General features: G+C 46.8%; 1 protein-coding gene across 2 annotated transcripts in view; it reads right to left on the bottom strand.

Annotated features, from left to right (window-relative positions):
• Positions 1-2,476: 2,476 nt before the first annotated feature.
• Positions 2,477-23,292, bottom strand: part of PGR (progesterone receptor) — a 142,703-nt gene continuing 121,887 nt past the window's right edge. Inside the window, exon 7 of one of the 2 annotated variants that reach the window (XM_044285670.1) lies at positions 2,477-2,999. In XM_044285670.1, the coding sequence (XP_044141605.1) occupies positions 2,704-2,999 (296 nt within the window). In that variant the 3' untranslated portion in view covers positions 2,477-2,703. The remainder of the gene's footprint in view (positions 3,000-23,292) is intronic. The other variant, XM_044285669.1, reaches the window with a different exon arrangement.

Raw genomic sequence — 23,292 nt, 5'->3', positions numbered from 1 at the left:
TTCCTGAAATTTGAGGAATGATCCTGTTTTCCCAGCCTTACTGTAGAGAATAAAACTATTATACAGAGCCAATTGAATTAAATATACAGACACCTTCTTATACCAGCGTCTGGTGCGGCGGGACACTAAATAAGGAGCCAACATCTGGTCATTGAAGTCCACCCCTCCCATGAGCAAATTATAGTCGTGGACCCAGAGGGGCTTTTTAATGACACTGGTTGCTTGTTCTATTTGGATTGTCGTGTCTGCGTCAATGGAGGAGAGCATGTAAACGTCACGCTTGTCTCTCCATTTCACAGCGAGCAGTTCTTCGTTACACAAGGCAGCCTTCTCCCCCCTTGCAAGACGGGTGGTAACGAGCTATTGGGGGAAGCCCCGGCGACTAGGTTGCGCGGTGCCACAGCAGCCAATCTGTTCTATAAACAAATGCCTGAAGAGGGGCACACTTCTGTAGAAATTGTCCACATAAAGATGGTACCCCTTGCCAAATAAGGGTGACACCAAGTCCCAGACTGTCTTCCCACTGCTCCTCAGGTAGTCAGGGCAACCGACCGGCTCCAGGGTCTGATCTTTACCCTCATAGACTCGAAATTTGTGCATATAGCCTGTGGCCCTTTCACAGAGCTTATACAATTTGACCCCATACCGAGCGCGCTTGCTTGGGATGTATTGTTTGAAGCCAAGGCGCCTGTTAAAATGTATAAGGGACTCGTCTATGCAGATGTTTTGCTCAGAGGTATACAAATCTGCAAATTTGGTGTTAAGGTGGTCTATGAGGGGCCGAATTTTGTGGAGCCGGTCAAAAGCTGGGTGGCCTCTGGGACGAGAGGTGCTGTTGTCACTAAAGTGCAGGAAACGCTGGATGGTCTAAAATCGTGTCCTAGACATGGCAGCAGAGAACATGGGCATGTGATGAATTGGGTTTGTGGACCAATATTACTGCAATTCATGCTTTTTTGTCAGGCCCATGTTGAGGAGAAGGCCCAGAAAAGTTTTTACATTCGGAAACTTGGACGGTTTCCACCGGAAATACTGGGCATAAAAGCTTCCCGGGTTGGCGGCTATAAATTGAGTGGCATACCGATTTGTTTCTGCCACGACTAAGTCCAAGAGCTCTGCAGTCAAGAACAGCTCAAAAAACCCCAGTGCCGATCTGATCTGAGCTGTCTCAACCCGAACTCCAGACTGGGCGGTGAAAGGGGGAACTACTGGTGCGGCTGAAGTTGGGGGCTGCCAATCAGGGTTTGCCAGCACCTCAGGGACTCTAGGGGCTCTATGGGCCTGTCTGTGCGGTGGCTGCGACGGGGGAACTAATGCATGTGCCACCGTGCCAGCTTCAACTGCCCTTCTGGTGCTCGCCACTTCACCATGTTGTACGGCAGTGTGGTACTAGGTCCAGGATGGGCTGCGCTGCTGGTGTATGCCTCACCACGTAATCCGACAGCGCCAGCCCCACTCTGCTGCCCTTGAAACCGATCCTGCGCAACCTGTGGTCTAGCAACACGGGGACGGGTATGCCTGGTGGTATCAGGGACCTCAACCTCCTCGTCCGAACTTTGGGTCAGACTGCCACTGCTTTCTACAGGTTCGTATTCTGACCCGCTGGATTCGTCAGATGAGGGTTCCCATTGCTCATCCGACTGGGTCAGAAGCTTGTAGGCATCTTCAGAAGAATACCCCTTACTTGCCATTTGGTCAACTAAATTTAGGGGGTATTCCCTTAGACTACCCAAGAAAAAAAGCAAGCCTGTCTTACAAATGGGAGGCTAGCGAAGTACCGGAAGCTGCTGCGATTGATAAAAAATATCAAAACTGATTTTTTTTTATCGCCGCAGTGCTTGTAAAGTGATTGTGCAGTGATAAAAATAAATAACATTTTTTGTCACTGCGGCGGGGCGGGCGTGGGTGAACGCACGTGTGGGCGACCGATCAGGCCTGATCGGGCAAACACTGCGTTTTGGGTGGAGGGCGAGCTAAGGTGACACTAATACTATTATAGATCTGACTGTGATCAGTTCTGATCACTTACAGATACTATAAAAGTACAAATGCTGATTAGCGATACGCTAATCAGCGAATCAGTGACTGTGGTGCGGTGGGCTGGGCGCTAACTGATCCCTAAACTACCTAACCAAGGGGCCTAAACTATACCTAAAACCTAACCATCAATACTAGTGAAAAAAAAGTGACAGTTTACACTGATCACTTTTTTCCCTTTCACTAGTGATTGACAGGGGTGATAAAGGGGTTAATTGGGGTGCAGGGGGGTGATCTGGGGCTATAGTGTAGTGTTTGGTGTACTCACTGTGATGTCTACTCCTCTGCTGGAACCAACCGACGAAAAGGACCAGCAGAGGAGCAGAGAAGCCATTTAACACATTATATTTATAAACATAATGTGTTAACTGGCTTGTGATTTGATTTTTTTCAAAATCACCAGCCTGCCAGCGATGATAATGCGCAATGCGCATGCGCGGGCCGGCTGTGCGTGTAATCTCGCGTCTCGCGAGATGAAGCGCCGAAGCGTCAAGGAGGAATGAATCGACTGCCTCCGGAACGCAATCCTGCGTTAGGCGGTCCGGAGGCGGTTAAGCAAAGAACATCGTACATGTAAAGCGACATATGAAGCCGGCAATGACTGAACGTGTAGCATTGATACAGCTGGTGGGAAATAACATAACCAAATCCGAGAAGAAACCTTGGTCAGAGGCTTATGAGTGCTAGCTCTTGTGGCCATCTGCAGTGCCATAAACTGTAACGAATTAGGATAGGACAGGAGTCGCCAAGAGCAGCTTTAGCAATGGGACAATAAATACGTCGGCAGTGGAAACTGCAGGGGGCGTTCACTTTTTGTGAAAGACGAGCGGTTTTACCATCCCGGCCAGGATCTTGGGTAGCTGAGCCGATATCACTTCTGTCATCATCTCTGGGAATTCCACGCTCAACGCTCGCGACTGGAGAAAGGTGTTGAGGCAATAGAGATGGAGCTGCTTGACCAACTGTTTTAGGTGAGAGAAATTCATAGGTTAATGCTGTGCTGTGAGTTATGAAAACAACTTTCCAGGATTAGAAGGATCTGATTTCATCCCCAGAAACAGCGCCACTCTTGTCTATGGGCTGCTCCTGGTAGTGCAGCTCAGCCCCATTGACGTAAATGAAGGTGAGCCGTTATACTAGATATGGACAAAAGTGGAGCTATTTCTGAAAAACATTCTGGACAACCCCCTTAAAAGGCTATGAAAACCTTCAGGGCAATTTTTTCAAATGATTGCATATTACTTGGGCTAAAAATCATATTTTTTTTTTCCAACTGGTCTTTATTAGAAATTCTCAGCATTTTTTGTGATACGTGTGGTTAAAAATCAGTCTATATGTCAGCTGACGGCTCATGTGAAGCTTTATCTCTGATCTCCTGACCTAATAAACACCCATTTAAGCCATATTCTTTTGAGTTTGATTAGAGGTTAGCTATAATGAGTGTTTATGAGGTCAGGAGTTCAGAGCTTCACATGAGCCGTCAGCTGACGGAATTCAGGAGGGACAGCCTGCAAATAGACAGATTTTTATCTGCATGTATCAATCTCAAAAACTGCTGAAAATGTTTAATGACCAATCGAAAGAATGATTTTTAGCCCAAAATGGGTAAAATGCAATCATAAAAAAATTGCCCTGAGGGTGTCTGTAGCCTATAAAGGTGATGTCAAGCTTTGTACAAGTTGTGACCTATCCTCAGGACAGGCCATCACTATCTGATTGGCCGGGATCTGACACCCCACACCAGCACCGATCAGCTGTTAAAAGGTGCAGTTCTGGCGCCAGAACCACACAGCTCCATCCATTCTGTAGGGGACAGAGCTTTTATTGCAGTTCCTCAAATTTCACTTCAATCGAAGGGAGCTCTGCACTAAGGAAAGAAGTGAAAATAACGTGCTTACTTAAAAACGATACCTTTATTTAATGAATGGGTATGAGCGAGATTAACGATGTGCTCAGGTGATATAATATATTTGACAAAGAACCTCCTATTATAGATAGGATAGGTAATGAATATATGAATCACTAGAGGGTTGGGGGTGGTAATAGGTAAATCTGTGGGAAAAGGTTCTTTCCCTTGATAACCCTATGGATCTAATGTCCTGAAGCACAAGGATGTCCCCTGATGGTGGAGACACCCTGCCCCCGTACCTAAGCCTCGATATGGCCCTAGTGACACCCTACTTACAAAGCTGGATCGGAAAATATTAATCCAGAGAAGAAAACAAAAAGAATAAGTCTAATATAATAATATAAAGACACAACTCCAACGGGTTTCGGCTGCATACAGCAGCTGATCAGGAGGTGATGTAGGTGTAATGGACGTAGGGAGTAGAAAAAGCAATTATAGATAATGCTTAAAATTAAAAGTGGTACTTAGCTCCTTAGTATACCCGGTTGCGCTGTATATAGATGTGAACCTCTGTCAATTTGAATGATGAAATCTACAAGTAAAGGCAATGGATGTCAGATATTCATATTAAGGTAATAAAAGAGCCTGTGGTATAAATATAACAGGCACTTACCAATCAGAGGGGGGCCCTGTGGAGGATACAGCTGGTATACTGTAGGCTGGAGGGCTCAGGTTGGCATGCCAGCGCTCACAATTTAAGTGCTGGTGCCGACTCGTGCTTCCGGACGCCGAGCAGAGAGGACTTCCAGTGAGTGAACCGCATCGCGATGACGCGACGCATCACTTCCTCTCTGCTCGGCGTCCGGAAGCACGAGTCGGCACCAGCACTTAAATTGTGAGCGCTGGCATGCCAACCTGAGCCCTCCAGCCTACAGTATACCAGCTGTATCCTCCACAGGGCCCCCCTCTGATTGGTAAGTGCCTGTTATATTTATACCACAGGCTCTTTTATTACCTTAATATGAATATCTGACATCCATTGCCTTTACTTGTAGATTTCATCATTCAAATTGACAGAGGTTCACATCTATATACAGCGCAACCGGGTATACTAAGGAGCTAAGTACCACTTTTAATTTTAAGCATTATCTATAATTGCTTTTTCTACTCCCTACGTCCATTACACCTACATCACCTCCTGATCAGCTGCTGTATGCAGCCGAAACCCGTTGGAGTTGTGTCTTTATATTATTATATTAGACTTATTCTTTTTGTTTTCTTCTCTGGATTAATATTTTCCGATCCAGCTTTGTAAGTAGGGTGTCACTAGGGCCATATCGAGGCTTAGGTACGGGGGCAGGGTGTCTCCACCATCAGGGGACATCCTTGTGCTTTAGGACATTAGATCCATAGGGTTATCTAGGGAAAGAACCTTTTCCCACAGATTTAAATATTACCACCCCCAACCCTCTAGTGATTCATATATTCATTACCTATCCTATCTATAATAGGAGGTTCTTTGTCAAATATATTATATCACCTGAGCACATCGTTAATCTCGCTCATACCCATTCATTAAATAAAGGTATCGTTTTTAAGTAAGCACGTTATTTTCACTTCTTTCCTGGCCTAATTTCATACGTGTAACCTATAGTCAATATCCTCCCAGTTTTTTCGAGCTCTGCACTAACCTGCTCTATCTCTGTCCACCACACAGTGGAGGTAGCTGTGTGGTTCTGGCGCTGACATCGGTCACCAGAACTGCTGACTGGAGGGGGTCAGGGGGTTAGACCCTGCTGATCAGATATTGATGACTAGTGTTGAGAGAAGCTCTCTAAAATTTGATTTGACTGCTTTGCCGAATAAAAAAAAAAAAATTGCTTTGTGCCGAATTATTTTGTCACGAAGCACATTTCTTTGTAAATAGCGGGTGCAATGACAGGGAACGGCGATTGCTCTTCTCGCCCCCCAGTAATTGTACCCCTCAGATGCCGCGTTCGTAGCTGATTGTGGCATCTGACTTTAATATTTAAGTCTATAATAAAAAATCAAAAAAAAATCATACTTACCTCATTCATTTGATCGCGAAGAGCCGGCCGCCTCATCTTGATTTAAGATCCAGCGCGAAATCTCGCAAGGCTCATGATGATGTCAGCCGGCTTGGTGACGTCATACATCAACGCGCACTGGGTTTTCAATAAAGATGGTGGCGGCCAACTGTTTACACTCAAACGGATGAGGTAAATATGATTTTTTTGAAACTTTTTTACCCCATTTTAGGGAAAATCGATTCGTTACTAGAGTTGAGCGAACACCTGGATGTTCGGGTTCGAGAAGTTCGGCCGAACATCCCGGAAATGTTCGGGTTCGGGATCCGAACCCGATCCGAACTTCGTCCCGAACCCGAACCCCATTGAAGTCAATGGGGACCCGAACTTTTCGGCACTAAAAAGGCTGTAAAACAGCCCAGGAAAGAGCTAGAGGGCTGCAAAAGGCAGCAACATGTAGGTAAATCCCCTGCAAACAAATGTGGATAGGGAAATGAATTAAAATAAAAATTAAATAAATAAAAATTAACCAAAATCAATTGGAGAGAGGTCCCATAGCAGAGAATCTGGCTTCACGTCACCCACCACTGGAACAGTCCATTCTCAGATATTTAGGCCCCGGCACCCAGGCAGAGGAGAGAGGTCCCGTAACAGAGAATCTGTCTTCATGTCAGCAGAGAATTAGTCTGCATGTCATAGCAGAGAATGAGGCTTCACGTCAGCCACCACTGCAACAGTCCATTGGCATATATTTAGGCCCAGCACCCAGGCAGAGGAGGGAGGTCCCGTAACAGAGAATCTGTCTTCATGTCAGCAGAGAATTAGTCTGCATGTCATAGCAGAGAATGAGGCTTCACGTCAGCCACCACTGCAACAGTCCATTGGCATATATTTAGGCCCAGCACACACACAGGCAGAGGAGAGAGGTCCCGTAACAGAGAATCTGGCTTCATGTCAGCAGAGAATTAGTCTGCATGTCATAGCAGAGAATCAGGCTTCACGTCACCCACCACTGCAACAGTCCATTGGCATATATTTAGGCCCAGCACCCAGGCAGAGGAGGGAGGTCCCGTAACAGAGAATCTGTCTTCATGTCAGCAGAGAATTAGTCTGCATGTCATAGCAGAGAATGAGGCTTCACGTCAGCCACCACTGCAACAGTCCATTGGCATATATTTAGGCCTAGCACACAGGCAGAGGAGAGAGGTCCCGTAACAGACAATCTGGCTTCATGTCAGCAGAGAATCAGTCTGCATGTCATAGCAGAGAATCAGGCTTCACGTCACCCACCACTGTAAGAGTCAATTTTCATAAATTTAGGCCCAGAACCCAGGCAGAGGAGAAAGGTCCCGTAACAGACAATCTGGCTTCATGTCAGCAGAGAATCAGTCTTCATATCATAGCAGAGAATCAGGCTTCACGTCACCCACCACTGTAAGAGTCAATTTTCATAAATTTAGGCCCAGAACCCAGGCAGAGGAGAAAGGTCCCGTAACAGACAATCTGGCTTCATGTCAGCAGAGAATCAGTCTTCATATCATAGCAGAGAATCAGGCTTCACGTCACCCACCACTGCAACAGTCCATTGGCATATATTTAGGCCTAGCACACAGGCAGAGCAGAGAGGTCCCGTAACAGACAATCTGGCTTCATGACAGCAGAGAATCAGTCTGCATGTCATAGCAGAGAATCAGGCTTCACGTCAGCCACCACTGCAACAGTCCATTGGCATATATTTAGGCCTAGCACACAGGCAGAGGAGAGAGGTCCCGTAACAGACAATCTGGCTTCATGTCAGCAGAGAATCAGTCTGCATGTCATAGCAGAGAATGAGGCTTCACGTCAGCCACCACTGCAACAGTCCATTGTCATAAATTTAGGCCCAGCACCCAGGCAGAGGAGAGAGGTCCCGTAACAGACAATCTGGCTTCATGTCAGCAGAGAATTAGTCTGCATGTCATAGCAGAGAATCAGGCTTCATGTCAGCCACCACTGCAACAGTCCATTGGCATATATTTAGGCCTAGCACACAGGCAGAGGAGAGGTTCATTCAACTTTGGGTAGCATCGCAATATAATGGTAAAATGAAAATAAAAATAGGATTGAATGAGGAAGTGCCCTGGAGTCCAATAATATATGGTTATGGGGAGGTAGTTAATGTCTAATCTGGACAAGGGACGGACAGGTCCTGTGGGATCCATGCCTGGTTCATTTTTATGAACGTCAGCTTGTCCACATTGGCTGTAGACAGGCGGCTGCGTTTGTCTGTAATGACGCCCCCTGCCGTGCTGAATACACGTTCAGACAAAACGCTGGCTGCCGGGCAGGCCAGCACCTCCAAGGCATAAAAGGCTAGCTCTGGCCACGTGGACAATTTAGAGACCCAGAAGTTGAATGGGGCCGAACCATCAGTCAGTACGTGGAGGGGTGTGCACACGTACTGTTCCACCATGTTAGTGAAATGTTGCCTCCTGCTAACACGTTGCGTATCAGGTGGTGGTGCAGTTAGCTGTGGCGTGTTGACAAAAGTTTTCCACATCTCTGCCATGCTAACCCTGCCCTCAGAGGAGCTGGCCGTGACACAGCTGCCTTGGCGACCTCTTGCTCCTCCTCTGCCTTGGCCTTGGGCTTCCACTTGTTCCCCTGTGACATTTGGGAATGCTCTCAGTAGCGCGTCTACCAACGTGCGCTTGTACTCGCGCATCTTCCTATCACGCTCCAGTGCAGGAAGTAAGGTGGGCACATTGTCTTTGTAGCGTGGATCCAGCAGGGTGGCAACCCAGTAGTCCGCACAGGTTAAAATGTGGGCAACTCTGCTGTCGTTGCGCAGGCACTGCAGCATGTAGTCGCTCATGTGTGCCAGGCTGCCCAGGGATAAGGACAAGCTGTCCTCTGTGGGAGGCGTATCGTCATCGTCCTGCCTTTCCCCCCAGCCACGCACCAGTGATGGACCCGAGCTGCGTTGGGTGCCACCCCGCTGTGACCATGCTTCATCCTCATCCTCCTCCACCTCCTCCTCATCCTCGTCCTCCTCGTCCTCCAGTAGTGGGCCCTGGCTGGCCACATTTGTACCTGGCCTCTGCTGTTGCCAAAAACCTCCCTCTGAGTCACTTCGAAGAGACTGGCCTGAAAGTGCTAAAAATGACCCCTCTTCCTCCTCCTCCTCCTCCTCCTCCTGGGCCACCTCCTCTTCCATCATCGCCCTAAGTGTTTTCTCAAGGAGACATAGAAGTGGTATTGTAACGCTGATAACGGTGTCATCGCCACTGGCCATGTTGGTGGAGTACTCGAAACAGCGCAACAGGGCACACAGGTCTCGCATGGAGGCCCAGTCATTGGTGGTGAAGTGGTGCTGTTCTGTAGTGCGACTGACCCGTGCGTGCTGCAGCTGAAACTCCACTATGGCCTGCTGCTGCTCGCACAGTCTGTCCAGCATGTGCAAGGTGGAGTTCCACCTGGTGGGCACGTCGCATATGAGGCGGTGAGCGGGAAGGCCGAAGTTACGCTGTAGCGCAGACAGGCGAGCAGCAGCAGGATGTGAACGCCGGAAGCGCGAACAGACGGCCCGCACTTTATGCAGCAGCTCTGACATGTCGGGGTAGTTGTGAATGAACTTCTGCACCACCAAATTCAGCACATGCGCCAAGCAAGGGATGTGCGTCAAATTGGCTAGTCCCAGAGCTGCAACGAGATTTCGCCCATTATCACACACCACCAGGCCGGGCTTGAGGCTCACCGGCAGCAACCACTCGTCGGTCTGTTGTTCTATACCCCGCCACAACTCCTGTGCGGTGTGGGGCCTGTCCCCCAAACATATGAGTTTCAGAATGGCCTGCTGACGTTTACCCCGGGCTGTGCTGAAGTTGGTGGTGAAGGTGTGTGGCTGACTGGATGAGCAGGTGGAAGAAGAGGAGGAGGAAGCCGAGAAGGAGGAGGTGGCAACAGGAGGCAAAGAATGTTGCCCTGCGATCCTTGGCGGCGGAAGGACGTGCGCCAAACAGCTCTCCGCCTGGGGCCCAGCTGCCACTACATTTACCCAGTGTGCAGTTAGGGAGATATAGCGTCCCTGGCCGTGCTTACTGGTCCACGTATCTGTGGTTAGGTGGACCTTGCCACAGATGGCGTTGCGCAGTGCACACTTGATTTTATGGGATACTTGGTTGTGCAGGGAAGGCACGGCTCTCTTGGAGAAGTAGTGGCGGCTGGGAACAACATACTGTGGGACAGCAAGCGACATGAGCTGTTTGAAGCTGTCTGTGTCCACCAGCCTAAATGACAGCATTTCATAGGCCAGTAGTTTCGAAATGGTGGCATTCAGGGCCAGGGATCGAGGGTGGCTAGGTGGGAATTTACGCTTTCTATCAAATGTTTGTGAGATGGAGAGCTGAACGCTGGCGTGTGACATGGTTGAGACGCTTGGTGACGGAGGTGGTGGTGGTGGTGTTGGTGGTACATCCCCTGTTTGCTGGGCGGCAGGTGCCAACGTTCCTCCAGAGGCGGAGGAAGAGGCCGAGGCGGCAGCAGCAGAATAGGCCGAGGCGGCAGCAGCAGAAGAGGTAGCAGGGGGAGCCTGAGTGACTTCCTTGGTTTTAAGGTGTTTACTCCACTGCAGTTCATGCTTTGCATGCAGGTGCCTGGTCATGCAGGTTGTGCTCAGGTTCAGAACGTTAATGCCTCGCTTCAGGCTCTGATGGCACAGCGTGCAAACCACTCGGGTCTTGTCGTCAGCACATTGTTTGAAGAAGTGCCATGCCAGGGAACTCCTTGAAGCTGCCTTTGGGGTGCTCGGTCCCAGATGGCGGCGGTCAGTAGCAGGCGGAGTCTCTTGGCGGCGGGTGTTCTGCTTTTGCCCACTGCTCCCTCTTTTGCTACGCTGTTGGCTCGGTCTCACCACTGCCTCTTCCTCCGAACTGTGAAAGTCAGTGGCACGACCTTCATTCCATGTGGGGTCTAGGACCTCATCGTCCCCTGCATCGTCTTCCACCCAGTCTTGATCCCTGACCTCCTGTTCAGTCTGCACACTGCAGAAAGACGCAGCAGTTGGCACCTGTGTTTCGTCATCATCAGAGACATGCTGAGGTGGTATTCCCATGTCCTCATCATCAGGAAACATACAGTCATGTGAAAAAATTAGGACACCCTTTGAAAGCATGTGGTTTTTTGTAACATTTTTAATAAAAGGTTATTTCATCTCCGTTTCAACAATACAGAGAGATTAAAGTAATCCGACTAAACAAAGAAAACTGAAGAAAAGTCTTTTCAAGATCTTCTGTAAATGTCATTCTACAAAAATGCCTATTCTAACTGAGGAAAAAGATAGGACACCCTTGCCCCTAATAGCGAGTGTTACCTCCTTTGGCTGAAATAACTGCAGTGAGACGGTTCTTGTAGCCATCTACCAGTCTTCGACATCGGTCTGAGGAAATTTTACCCCACTCCTCAATGCAGAACTGTGAGATGTTTGAGGGGTTTCTTGCACGTACAGCCCTTTTCAAGTCACCCCACAGCATCTCAATGGGATTCAAATCTGGACTTTGACTTGGCCATTCCAGGACTCTCCATTTCTTCTTTTTCAGCCAATCTTTGGTTGATTTACTAGTATGTTTTGGGTCATTGTCATGTTGCATGGTCCAGTTCCGCTTCAGCTTTAATTTTCTAACTGATGGTCTCACATGTTCTTCAAGCACCTTCTGATACACAGTAGAATTCATCGTGGATTCTATGATGGTGAGCTGACCAGGTCCTGCTGCAGCAAAGCAGCCCCAAACCATGACACTTCCACCTCCATGCTTCACAGTTGGTATGAGGTTCTTTTCTTGGAATGCTGTGTTTGGTTTACGCCAAACATGTCCTCTGCTGTTGTGTCCAAATAATTCAATTTTGGACTCATCTGTCCAAAGAACATTATTCCAGAAGTCCTGGTCTTTGTCAACTTTATCTCTGGCAAATGTCAGTTTGGCCTCGATGTTTCTCTTGGAAAGCAAAGGTTTCCTCCTTGCACACCTCCCATGCAAGTTAAACTTGTACAGTCTCTTTCTGATTGTAGAGGCATGTACTTCTACATCAACAGTAGCCAGAGCCTGCTGTAGTTCTCGAGATGACACTTTAGGGTTTTTGGAGACCTCTTTTAGCATCTTGCGGTCTGCTCTTGGGGTGAACTTGCTGGGGCGACCAGTCCTGGGCATGTTGGCAGTTGTTTTGAAAGCCCTCCACTTGTAGACTATCTTCCGGACAGTGGAATGGCTGATTTCAAAATCTTTTGAGATCTTTTGAAATCCCTTCCCAGACTCATAGGCTGCTACAATCTTTTTTCTGAAGTCCTCTGACAGCTCTTTTGCTCTCACCATGGTGCTCACTCTCACTTCAACAGTCAGGAGCACACCAAACTAAATGTCTGAGGTTTAAATAGGGCAAGCCTCATTCAACATGCAGAGTAACGATCTACTAATTATGTGCACCTGGTGTGATATACCTGTGTGAGATCTGAGCCAATTTAAGAGGGAATACATGTGAGGGTGTCCTATCTTTTTCCTCAGTTAGAATAGGCATTTTTGTAGAATGACATTTACAGAAGATCTTGAAAAGACTTTTCTTCAGTTTTCTTTGTTTAGTTGGATTACTTTAATCTCTCTGTATTGTTGAAACGGAGATGAAATAACCTTTTATTAAAAATGTTACAAAAAACCACATGCTTTCAAAGGGTGTCCTAATTTTTTCACATGACTGTAAGTGGTTGTGCGTCAGTGCATTCTATGTCTTTCACCGCTGGGGAAGGGCTAGGTGGATGCCCTTGGGAAACCCTGCCAGCGGAGTCTTCAAACAGCATAAGAGACTGCTGCATAACTTGAGGCTGAGACAGTTTCCCTGGTATGCATGGGGGTGATGTGACAGACTGATGGGGTTGGTTTTCAGGCGCCATCTGTGCGCTTTCTGCAGAAGACTGGGTGGGAGATAATGTGAACGTGCTGGATCCACTGTCGGCCACCCAATTGACTAATGCCTGTACCTGCTCAGGCCTTACCATCCTTAGAACGGCATTGGGCCCCACCATATATCGCTGTAAATTCTGGCGGCTACTGGGACCTGAGGTAGTTGGTACACTAGGACGTGTGGATGTGGCAGAACGGCCACGTCCTCTCCCAGCACCAGAGGGTCCACTAACACCACCACGACCATGTCCACGTCCGCGTCCCTTACTAGATGTTTTTCTCATTGTTATGGTTCACCACAACAACAAATATATTATTTGGCCCAATGTATTGTATTCAAATTCAGCGGGATATAAATTTGAGGCCTAGTATTTAGGCGCTGGGTGACCGGTATGGATTTAGTGACAGAATTAGACTTGGAAATGCACAGAAGCGTGTGTGTGAAGTTATTCTGAATGACCCTATGTGCACCTTCAATATGATCTACCCTTTTAGGGATAGATTTCAAATAGCTCTGATATAGCAGAAACGACTAAATTATGAAATTGCTAAATTGGGAATTGTATTTCAACCCAGAACAAAAAATGTGCTTTGACGGACACTAAATAACTTTCCCAGCCACAACAGGACAGCGGTAACGAGAGATTTAGCGGGATATAAATTTGAGGCCTAGTATTTAGGCGCTGGGTGACAGGTATGGGTTTAGTGCCAGAATTAGACTTGGAAATACACAGTAGCGGGTGTGTGTGAAGTTATTCTGAATGACCCAATGTGCACCTTGAATATTATATACCCTTTTAGGGATAGATTTCAAATAGCTCTGATATAGCAGAAACCACTAAATTATGAAATTGCTAAATTGGGAATTGTATTTCAACCCAGAACAAGAAATGTGCTTGAACGGACACTAAATAACTCGCCCAGCTACAGCACTAAGGACAGATTTAGCGGGATATAAATTTGAGGCCTAGTATTTAGGCGCTGGGTGACAGGTATGGGTTTAGTGCCAGAATTAGACTTGGAAATACACAGTAGCGGGTGTGTGTGAAGTTATTCTGAATGACCCAATGTGCACCTTGAATATTATATACCCTTTTAGGGATAGATTTCAAATAGCTCTGATATAGCAGAAACCACTAAATTATGAAATTGCTAAATTGGGAATTGTATTTCAACCCAGAACAAGAAATGTGCTTGAACGGACACTAAATAACTCGCCCAGCTACAGCACTAGGGACAGATTTAGCTGGATATAAATTTGAGGCCTAGTATTTAGGCGCTGCGTGACAGGTATGGGTTTAGTGACAGAATTAGACTTGGAAATACACAGTAGCGGGTGTGTGTGAAGTTATTCTGAATGACCCAATGTGCACCTTGAATATTATATACCCTTTTAGGGATAGATTTCAAATAGCTCTGATATAGCAGAAACCACTAAATTATGAAATTGCTAAATTGGGAATTGTATTTCAACCCAGAACAAAAAATGTGCTTTGACGGACACTAAATAACTTTCCCAGCCACAACAGGACAGCGGTAACGAGAGATTTAGCGGGATATAAATTTGAGGCCTAGTATTTAGGCGCTGGGTGACAGGTATGGGTTTAGTGCCAGAATTAGACTTGGAAATACACAGTAGCGGGTGTGTGTGAAGTTATTCTGAATGACCCAATGTGCACCTTGAATATTATATACCCTTTTAGGGATAGATTTCAAATAGCTCTGATATAGCAGAAACCACTAAATTATGAAATTGCTAAATTGGGAATTGTATTTCAACCCAGAACAAGAAATGTGCTTGAACGGACACTAAATAACTCGCCCAGCTACAGCACTAAGGACAGATTTAGCGGGATATAAATTTGAGGCCTAGTATTTAGGCGCTGGGTGACAGGTATGGGTTTAGTGCCAGAATTAGACTTGGAAATACACAGTAGCGGGTGTGTGTGAAGTTATTCTGAATGACCCAATGTGCACCTTGAATATTATATACCCTTTTAGGGATAGATTTCAAATAGCTCTGATATAGCAGAAACCACTAAATTATGAAATTGCTAAATTGGGAATTGTATTTCAACCCAGAACAAGAAATGTGCTTGAACGGACACTAAATAACTCGCCCAGCTACAGCACTAAGGACAGATTTAGCGGGATATAAATTTGAGGCCTAGTATTTAGGCGCTGGGTGACAGGTATGGGTTTAGTGCCAGAATTAGACTTGGAAATACACAGTAGCGGGTGTGTGTGAAGTTATTCTGAATGACCCAATGTGCACCTTGAATATTATATACCCTTTTAGGGATAGATTTCAAATAGCTCTGATATAGCAGAAACCACTAAATTATGAAATTGCAAAATTGGGAATTGTATTTCAACCCAGAACAAGAAATGTGCTTGAACGGACACTAAATAACTCGCCCAGCTACAGCACTAGGGACAGATTTAGCGGGATATAAATTTGAGGCCTAGTATTTAGGCGCTGCGTGACAGGTATGGGTTTAGTGACAGAATTAGACTTGGAAATACACAGTAGCGGGTGTGTGTGAAGTTATTCTGAATGACCCAATGTGCACCTTGAATATTATATACCCTTTTAGGGATAGATTTCAAATAGCTCTGATATAGCAGAAACCACTAAATTATGAAATTGCTAAATTGGGAATTGTATTTCAACCCAGAACAAGAAATGTGCTTGAACGGACACTAAATAACTCGCCCAGCTACAGCACTAGGGACAGATTTAGCTGGATATAAATTTGAGGCCTAGTATTTAGGCGCTGCGTGACAGGTATGGGTTTAGTGACAGAATTAGACTTGGAAATACACAGTAGCGGGTGTGTGTGAAGTTATTCTGAATGACCCAATGTGCACCTTGAATATTATATACCCTTTTAGGGATAGATTTCAAATAGCTCTGATATTGCAGAAACCACTAAATTATGAAATTGCTAAATTGGGAATTGTATTTCAACCCAGAACAAGAAATGTGCTTGAACGGACACTAAATAACTCGCCCAGCTACAGCACTAGGGACAGATTTAGCTGGATATAAATTTGAGGCCTAGTATTTAGGCGCTGGGTGACCGGTATGGATTTAGTGACAGAATTAGACTGGGATATGGCCAAAAAATAAACAGACTATTGCTGGTTAAATGCACTTGGTGTGACAGCTTCACCCTGATGTAGGCTTTAGCCAAAAAACAACCACACCATTGAGGGTTAAATGCACTTGGTGACAGGCGCAGCTTGCCCCTGATTTAGTATATGGCCAAAAAATGAACAGACTATTGCTGGTTAAATGCACTTGGTGTGACAGCTTCACCCTGATGTAGGCTTTAGCCAAAAAACAACCACACCATTGAGGGTTAAATGCACTTGGTGACAGGCGCAGCTTGCCCCTGATTTTGTATATGGCCAAAAAATGAACAGACTATTGCTGGTTAAATGCACTTGGTGTGACAGCTTCACCCTGATGTAGGCTTTAGCCAAAAAACAACCACACCATTGAGGGTTAAATGCACTTGGTCGCAGCTTGTGCTGGCGCACCACAAGACACAAAATGGCCGCCGATCACCCCAGAAAAATGTGACTGACAAACGGTCTGTGCAGCCTAAAAACAGTGAGCAATTGAGGATCAGCAGCTCAATGATCCACAGCTGCAGATCGATCAGTTAATCAAGTCCTTTGGAGGAGTTAATCTGCCTAATCTCGCCCTACTGTCGCAGCCGCAACCTCTCCCTACGCTAATCAGAGCAGAGTGACGGGCGGCGCTATGTGACTCCAGCTTAAATAGAGGCTGGGTCACATGGTGCTCTGGCCAATCACAGCCATGCCAATAGTAGGCATGGCTGTGATGGCCTCTTGGGGCAAGTAGTATGACGCTTGTTGATTGGCTGCTTTGCAGCCTTTCAAAAAGCGCCAAGAAAGCGTCACAAAAGCGCGAAGAAAGCGACGAACACCGAACCCGAACCCGGACTTTTACGAAAATGTCCGGGTTCGGGTCCGTGTCACGGACACCCCAAAATTCGGTACGAACCCGAACTATACAGTTCGAGTTCGCTCATCCCTATTCGTTACCAAGAAACACGAGGAAATTCAGCTTTGCTGCAAATCGAATTTTCCTTAAAATTCGGATCGAAATACACTTCGTTAACTTCAATTCGTTCAACACCAGTGATGACCTATCCTGAGGATAATAAGCTAGAAAATCCCTTTAAGGCCTCATGCACACGACAGTATTTTTTCACGGTCCGCAAAACGGGGTTTTGTTAGTCCGTGATCCGTGACCGTTTTTTCATCCGTGAGTCTTCCTTGATTTTTGGAGGATCCACAGACATGAAAAAAAAGTCGTTTTGGTGTCTGCCTGGCCATGCGGAGCCAAACGGATCCGTCCTGAATTACAATGCAAGTCAATGGGGACGGATCCGTTTGACGTTGACACAATATGGTGCAATTGCAAACGGATCCGTCCCCCATTGACTTTCAATGTAAAGTCAGGAGTCCCTTTTATACCATCGGATTGGAGTTTTCTCCAATCCGATGGTATATTTTAACTTGAAGTGTCCCCATCACCATGGGAACGCCTCTATGTTAGAATATACCATCGGATTTGAGTTACATCGTGAAAACTCACATCCGACAGTATATTCTAACACAGAGGCGTTCCCATGGTGATGGGGACGGTTCTAGTTAGAATATACTACAAACTGTGTACATGACTGCCCCCTGCTGCCTGGCAGCATCCGATCTCTTACAGGGGGCTATGATACGCACAATTAACCCCTCAGGTGCCGCACTGGCCTCCAGTGATATAAATACAATAGAGGGAGGGAGGGGGGGCCGCACTGGCCACCAATGAAATTGAAACTGGGGAGGAAGGGGGTCTGCCCCCTGCTGCCTGGATGCCCCGGATCTCTTACAGGGGGCTATGATACGCACAATTAACCCCTTCAGGTGCGGCACCTGAGGGGTTAATTGTACGGATCACAGCCCCCTGTAAGAGATCGGGTGCTGCCAGGCAGCAGGGGGCAGTCATGTACACAGTTCTCAGTATATTCTAACTAGAAGCGTCCCCATCACCATGGGAACGCCTCTGTGTTAGAATATACTGTCGGATATGAGTTTTCACAAAGTGAAAACTCAGCTCTGAAAAAGCTTTTATGCAGACGGATCTTCGGATCCGTCTGTATGAAAGTAACCTACGGCCACGGATCACGGACACGGATGCCAATCTTGTGTGCATCCGTGTTTTTTCACGGACCCATTGACTTGAATGGGTCCGTGAACCGTTGTCCGTCAAAAAAATAGGACAGGTCATATTTTTTTGACGGACAGGATACACGGATCACGGGTGCGGCTGCAAAACGGTGCATTTTCCGATTTTTCCACTGACCCATTGAAAGTCAATGGGTCCGCGAAAAAAAACGGAAAACGGCACAACGGCCACGGATGCACACAACGGTCGTGTGCATGAGGCCTAATGCACAGTGGGTCATTATGTTGGGCACATATGCGATCGCGTTACTGTCCCAATAAAAGTGAATTAAAGTGAATGTCTGTATTTAAGCACCATAACTATTTCACTTATTAAAAAATCTATATAGAACGTTGATTAACTCGTACTCGCAATTCTGTAGGCAACAGAGCTGAAATCCCCCAGTATTACTTGCTGGTGCAATGTTTGTGCATAGCGTTTAGCATTTTTGGAATTGTGGACATGATAAGAGCTCAGCTGAGCTATTAGGGGTGTGTCTGATGACAAGCCTATTGACTGTTTCCAATGGCAACCATCATCATTGTGAACATAACATGAACTTTAAAACTGGCTATAACTTCTGATCAGTTACCTTGAAGTAAATGAAATAGTTGAAGACGCCACATGACACATATTTGTACAAGTGATATTCGAGCTGGAAAAGTGCTACCATAATAAGTATTGTAGACATGCCCTGGCCCCACAGTTGGGGTTCTTATCTCATGGTCATGGACTCCACAGACCTGTATTCAAAATTCAAGTTGTGTATCCTGGACATAATGATCCACAAACAAAACAGAACCCAAGCGGTTCAGCAGAAGACAACCCAACTGGGACCTGTTTCTTATTTGATGATTCACAAATCACCTTTTCGATTATACTGATGATGTGTCCTGTTTGTGTAATGTCAATGATGGAGATGATGATGCAATTGACCACTTAATGAACAGGAGTGTTTAGGCCTCAAAGTAGCGCTCCCACAAAATTTGTATTCTTTGGCTCATTAGAAAGGTACATGATGTAAATTGTAGTGAAGATAATCTTTCCGGTGGCTGTAGCTGTGAGTTAGTTGTGGTCCTCAGCTATGTCTGGTGACCAACACTCTAACTCTCCTGCTGACACAGTGCAACAAGCCAAGGAGAGAAGAGCAAAGAAGAGGACAGGAGTTATAGTAGCAAGAATGGTGGTTGTAATTGTTACTCTGATGCTCCTTTCGGCCGTGCAGTAATGGGAAGGGCGCATCTTTTCTTCACTTCTTGGCACAACCTAGTTTTGGGGTTCTCCTGACAGTTGGTTGGGGTGCCCTTGGTGTTGAGGGTTGCAGTGAGGTGCAAGACAGGATCTTCTGGCAGCTGATGAGAGTTTGATGGTGCAGGAAATAATGAAGCCAGGGTAACAGAAGTATAGTTATTTACTGAGAAATCAAGTTCAGGTCATTGGTCTCAGTTCTCAGCTGGCAAAGTCTGGCATTTCTTACACAATGTGCAATTGTAGTGCCCTGGAGCAGGGAGTACTTTGACATTTGGACATTTGTGGACATTTTCCTATATCCCCTATGCAAAGTTAAAAAGTCTTACTTTATTTCTCTTAAAAGCGTTAACTTATACTGTTTAATACCGTGTAACTGCATTTTATAGTTGTGATATATATCCAGTTCATTATCACTGTATTTACATGGCTCTGTGAAAAGGGTTAATACTGAATACTGAGAGACTGTTAGGGCTTTGATTGAGAAGTTGGTAATTTTCCACAGCTGCCATAGAGTTTAAAGACCATGTTTTGGAGGGAAAAACCCAGACTTGTTTACCACCATGTTTTAGAGGGAAAACCCCAGACTTGTTTACCACCAAAAATAAGACAACCTGCCCTTTTAAATGTCTGGTTTTAGCTCTGTTGTTATGTCTGGAAACTTGTTTTTGTCTATAAAACCTGCTGTGTCATTGCCATTGAGTATCATTGAAGCTCTAAGGCTACTTTCACACTAGCGTTTTTCTTTTCCGGCATAGAGTTACGTCCTAGGGGCTCTATACCGGAAAATAACTGATCAGTTTTATCCCCATGCATTCTGAATGGAGAGTAATCCGTTCAGCATGCATCAGGATGTCTTCAGTTCAGTCATTTTGACTGATCAGGCAAAAGAGAAGACCGTAGCATGTTACGGTTTTATCTCCGGCAAAAAAAAAACGGAAGACTTGCCTGAATGCCGGATCCAGCATTTTTCCTCATAGGAATGTATAAGTGCCGGATCCAGCATTCAAAATACCGGAAAGCCGGATCCGTCCTTCCGGTCTGCGCATGCGCAGACTGGTAAAAATGTGAAAAAAAAATACAAGACGGATCCGGCTGTCCGCATGACAAGCGGAGAGACGGATCAGTTCTTGCAATGCTTTCAGTCACATCCAGATCGGCGGATCCGGCAGGCAGTTCCGACGACGGAACTGCTTGCCGTATCACACTGCCGCAAGTGCCACAAGTAGCCTAATGTAAGTCTATACCAGACGGGAGCTGAAACAATGTATCTGTTTGTGCTGAATTTCTCCACTCCACCCCTCCCACTAGAAGGTTCTAGTCTAGCAAAAACTGTATATAAGGAGAGCAGTCAGAGCCCCTAGTGTGCTGCAGCATGTGAAGACTCATGCCAGCCTGTATGAGTGACCAGAAGACACTGAGATGGGGACATTGCGCCACATACCATGGGTCACTAGTAGAATTGAGCGAACACCTGGATGTTCGGGTTCGAGAAGTTCGGCCGAACTTCCCGAAAATGCTCGGGTTCGGGATCCGAACCCGATCCGAACTTCGTCCCGAACCCGAACCCCATTGAAGTCAATGGGGACCCGAACTTTTCGGCACTAAAAAGGCTGTAAAACAGCCCAGGAAAGGGCTAGAGGGCTGCAAAAGGCAGCAACATGTAGGTAAATCCCCTGCAAACAAATGTGGATAGGGAAATGAATTAAAATAAAAATTAAATAAATAAAAATTAACCAAAATCAATTGGAGAGAGGTTCCATAGCAGAGAATCTGGCTTCCCGTCACCCACCACTGGAACAGTCCATTCTCAGATATTTAGGCCCCGGAACCCAGGCAGAGGAGAGAGGTCCCGTAACAGAGAATCTGGCTTCATGTCAGCAGAGAATTAGTCTGCATGTCATAGCAGAGAATCAGGCTTCACGTCACCCAACATTGGAACAGTCCATTGTCATATATTTAGGCCCAGCACCCAGGCAGAGGAGAGAGGTCCCGTAACAGACAATCTGGCTTCATGTCAGCAGAGAATCAGTCTTCATGTCATAGCAGAGAATCAGGCTTCACGTCACCCACCACTGTAAGAGTCCATTTTCATAAATTTAGGCCCAGCACCCAGGCAGAGGAGAGAGGTCCCGTAACAGACAATCTGGCTTCATGTCAGCAGAGAATTAGTCTGCATGTCATAGCAGAGAATGAGGCTTCACGTCAGCCACCACTGCAACAGTCCATTGGCATATATTTAGGCCCAGCACACAGGCAGAGGAGAGAGGTCCCGTAACAGACAATCTGGCTTCATGTCAGCAGAGAATCAGTCTGCATGTCATAGCAGAGAATGAGGCTTCACGTCAGCCACCACTGCAACAGTCTATTGGCATATATTTAGGCCCAGCACCCAGGCAGAGAAGAGAGGTCCCGTAACAGACAATCTGGCTTCATGTCAGCAGAGAATCAGTCTTCATATCATAGCAGAGAATCAGGCTTCACGTCACCCACCACTGTAAGAGTCCATTTTCATAAATTTAGGCCCAGCACCCAGGCAGAGGAGAGAGGTCCCGTAACAGAGGATCTGGCTTCATGTCAGCAGAGAATCATTCTGCATGTCATAGCAGAGAATCAGGCTTCACGTCACCCAACATTGGAACAGTCCATTGGCATATATTTAGGCCCCGGCACCCAGACAGAGGAGAGGTTCATTCAACTTTGGGTAGCCTCGCAATATAATGGTAAAATGAAAATAAAAATAGGATTGAATGAGGAAGTGCCCTGGAGTCCAATAATATATGGTTAAGGGGAGGTAGTTAATGTCTAATCTGGACAAGGGACGGACAGATCCTGTGGGATCCATGCCTGGTTCATTTTTATGAACGTCAGCTTGTCCACATTGGCTGTAGACAGGCGGCTGCGTTTGTCTGTAATGACGCCCCCTGCCGTGCTGAATACACGTTCAGACAAAACGCTGGCCGCCGGGCAGGCCAGCACCTCCAAGGCATAAAAGGCTAGCTCTGGCCACGTGGACAATTTAGAGACCCAGAAGTTGAATGGGGCCGAACCATCAGTCAGTACGTGGAGGGGTGTGCACATGTACTGTTCCACCATGTTAGTGAAATGTTGCCTCCTGCTAACACGTTGCGTATCAGGTGGTGGTGCAGTTAGCTGTGGCGTGTTGACAAAAGTTTTCCACATCTCTGCCATGCTAACCCTGCCCTCAAAGGAGCTGGCATTGACACAGCTGCCTTGGCGACCTCTTGCTCCTCCTCTGCCTTGGCCTTGGGCTTCCACTTGTTCCCCTGTGACATTTGGGAATGCTCTCAGTAGCGCGTCTACCAACGTTCGCTTGTACTCGCGCATCTTCCTATCACGCTCCAGTGCAGGAAGTAAGGTGGGCACATTGTCTTTGTAGCGTGGATCCAGCAGGGTGGCAACCCAGTAGTCCGCACAGGTTAAAATGTGGGCACCTCTGCTGTCGTTGCGCAGGCACTGCAGCATGTAGTCGCTCATGTGTGCCAGGCTGCCCAGGGGTAAGGACAAGCTGTCCTCTGTGGGAGGCGTATCGTCATCGTCCTGCCTTTCCCCCCAGCCACGCACCAGTGATGGACCCGAGCTGCGTTGGGTGCCACCCCGCTGTGACCATGCTTCATCCTCATCCTCCTCCACCTCCTCCTCGTCCTCAAGTAGTGGGCCCTGGCTGGCCACATTTGTACCTGGCCTCTGCTGTTGCCAAAAACCTCCCTCTGAGTCACTTCGAAGAGACTGGCCTGAAAGTGCTAAAAATGACCCCTCTTCCTCCTCCTCCTCCTCCTCCTCCTGGGCCACCTCCTCTTCCATCATCGCCCTAAGTGTTTTCTCAAGGAGACATAGAAGTGGTATTGTAACGCTGATAACGGCGTCATCGCCACTGGCCATGTTGGTGGAGTACTCGAAACAGCG

This window comes from Bufo gargarizans, chromosome 3 (assembly GCF_014858855.1).
Source record: "Bufo gargarizans isolate SCDJY-AF-19 chromosome 3, ASM1485885v1, whole genome shotgun sequence".
NCBI lineage: Eukaryota > Metazoa > Chordata > Amphibia > Anura > Bufonidae > Bufo > Bufo gargarizans.
Note: the sequence above shows the minus strand (reverse complement) of the source record. Positions and strands in the feature narration are given on the sequence as shown.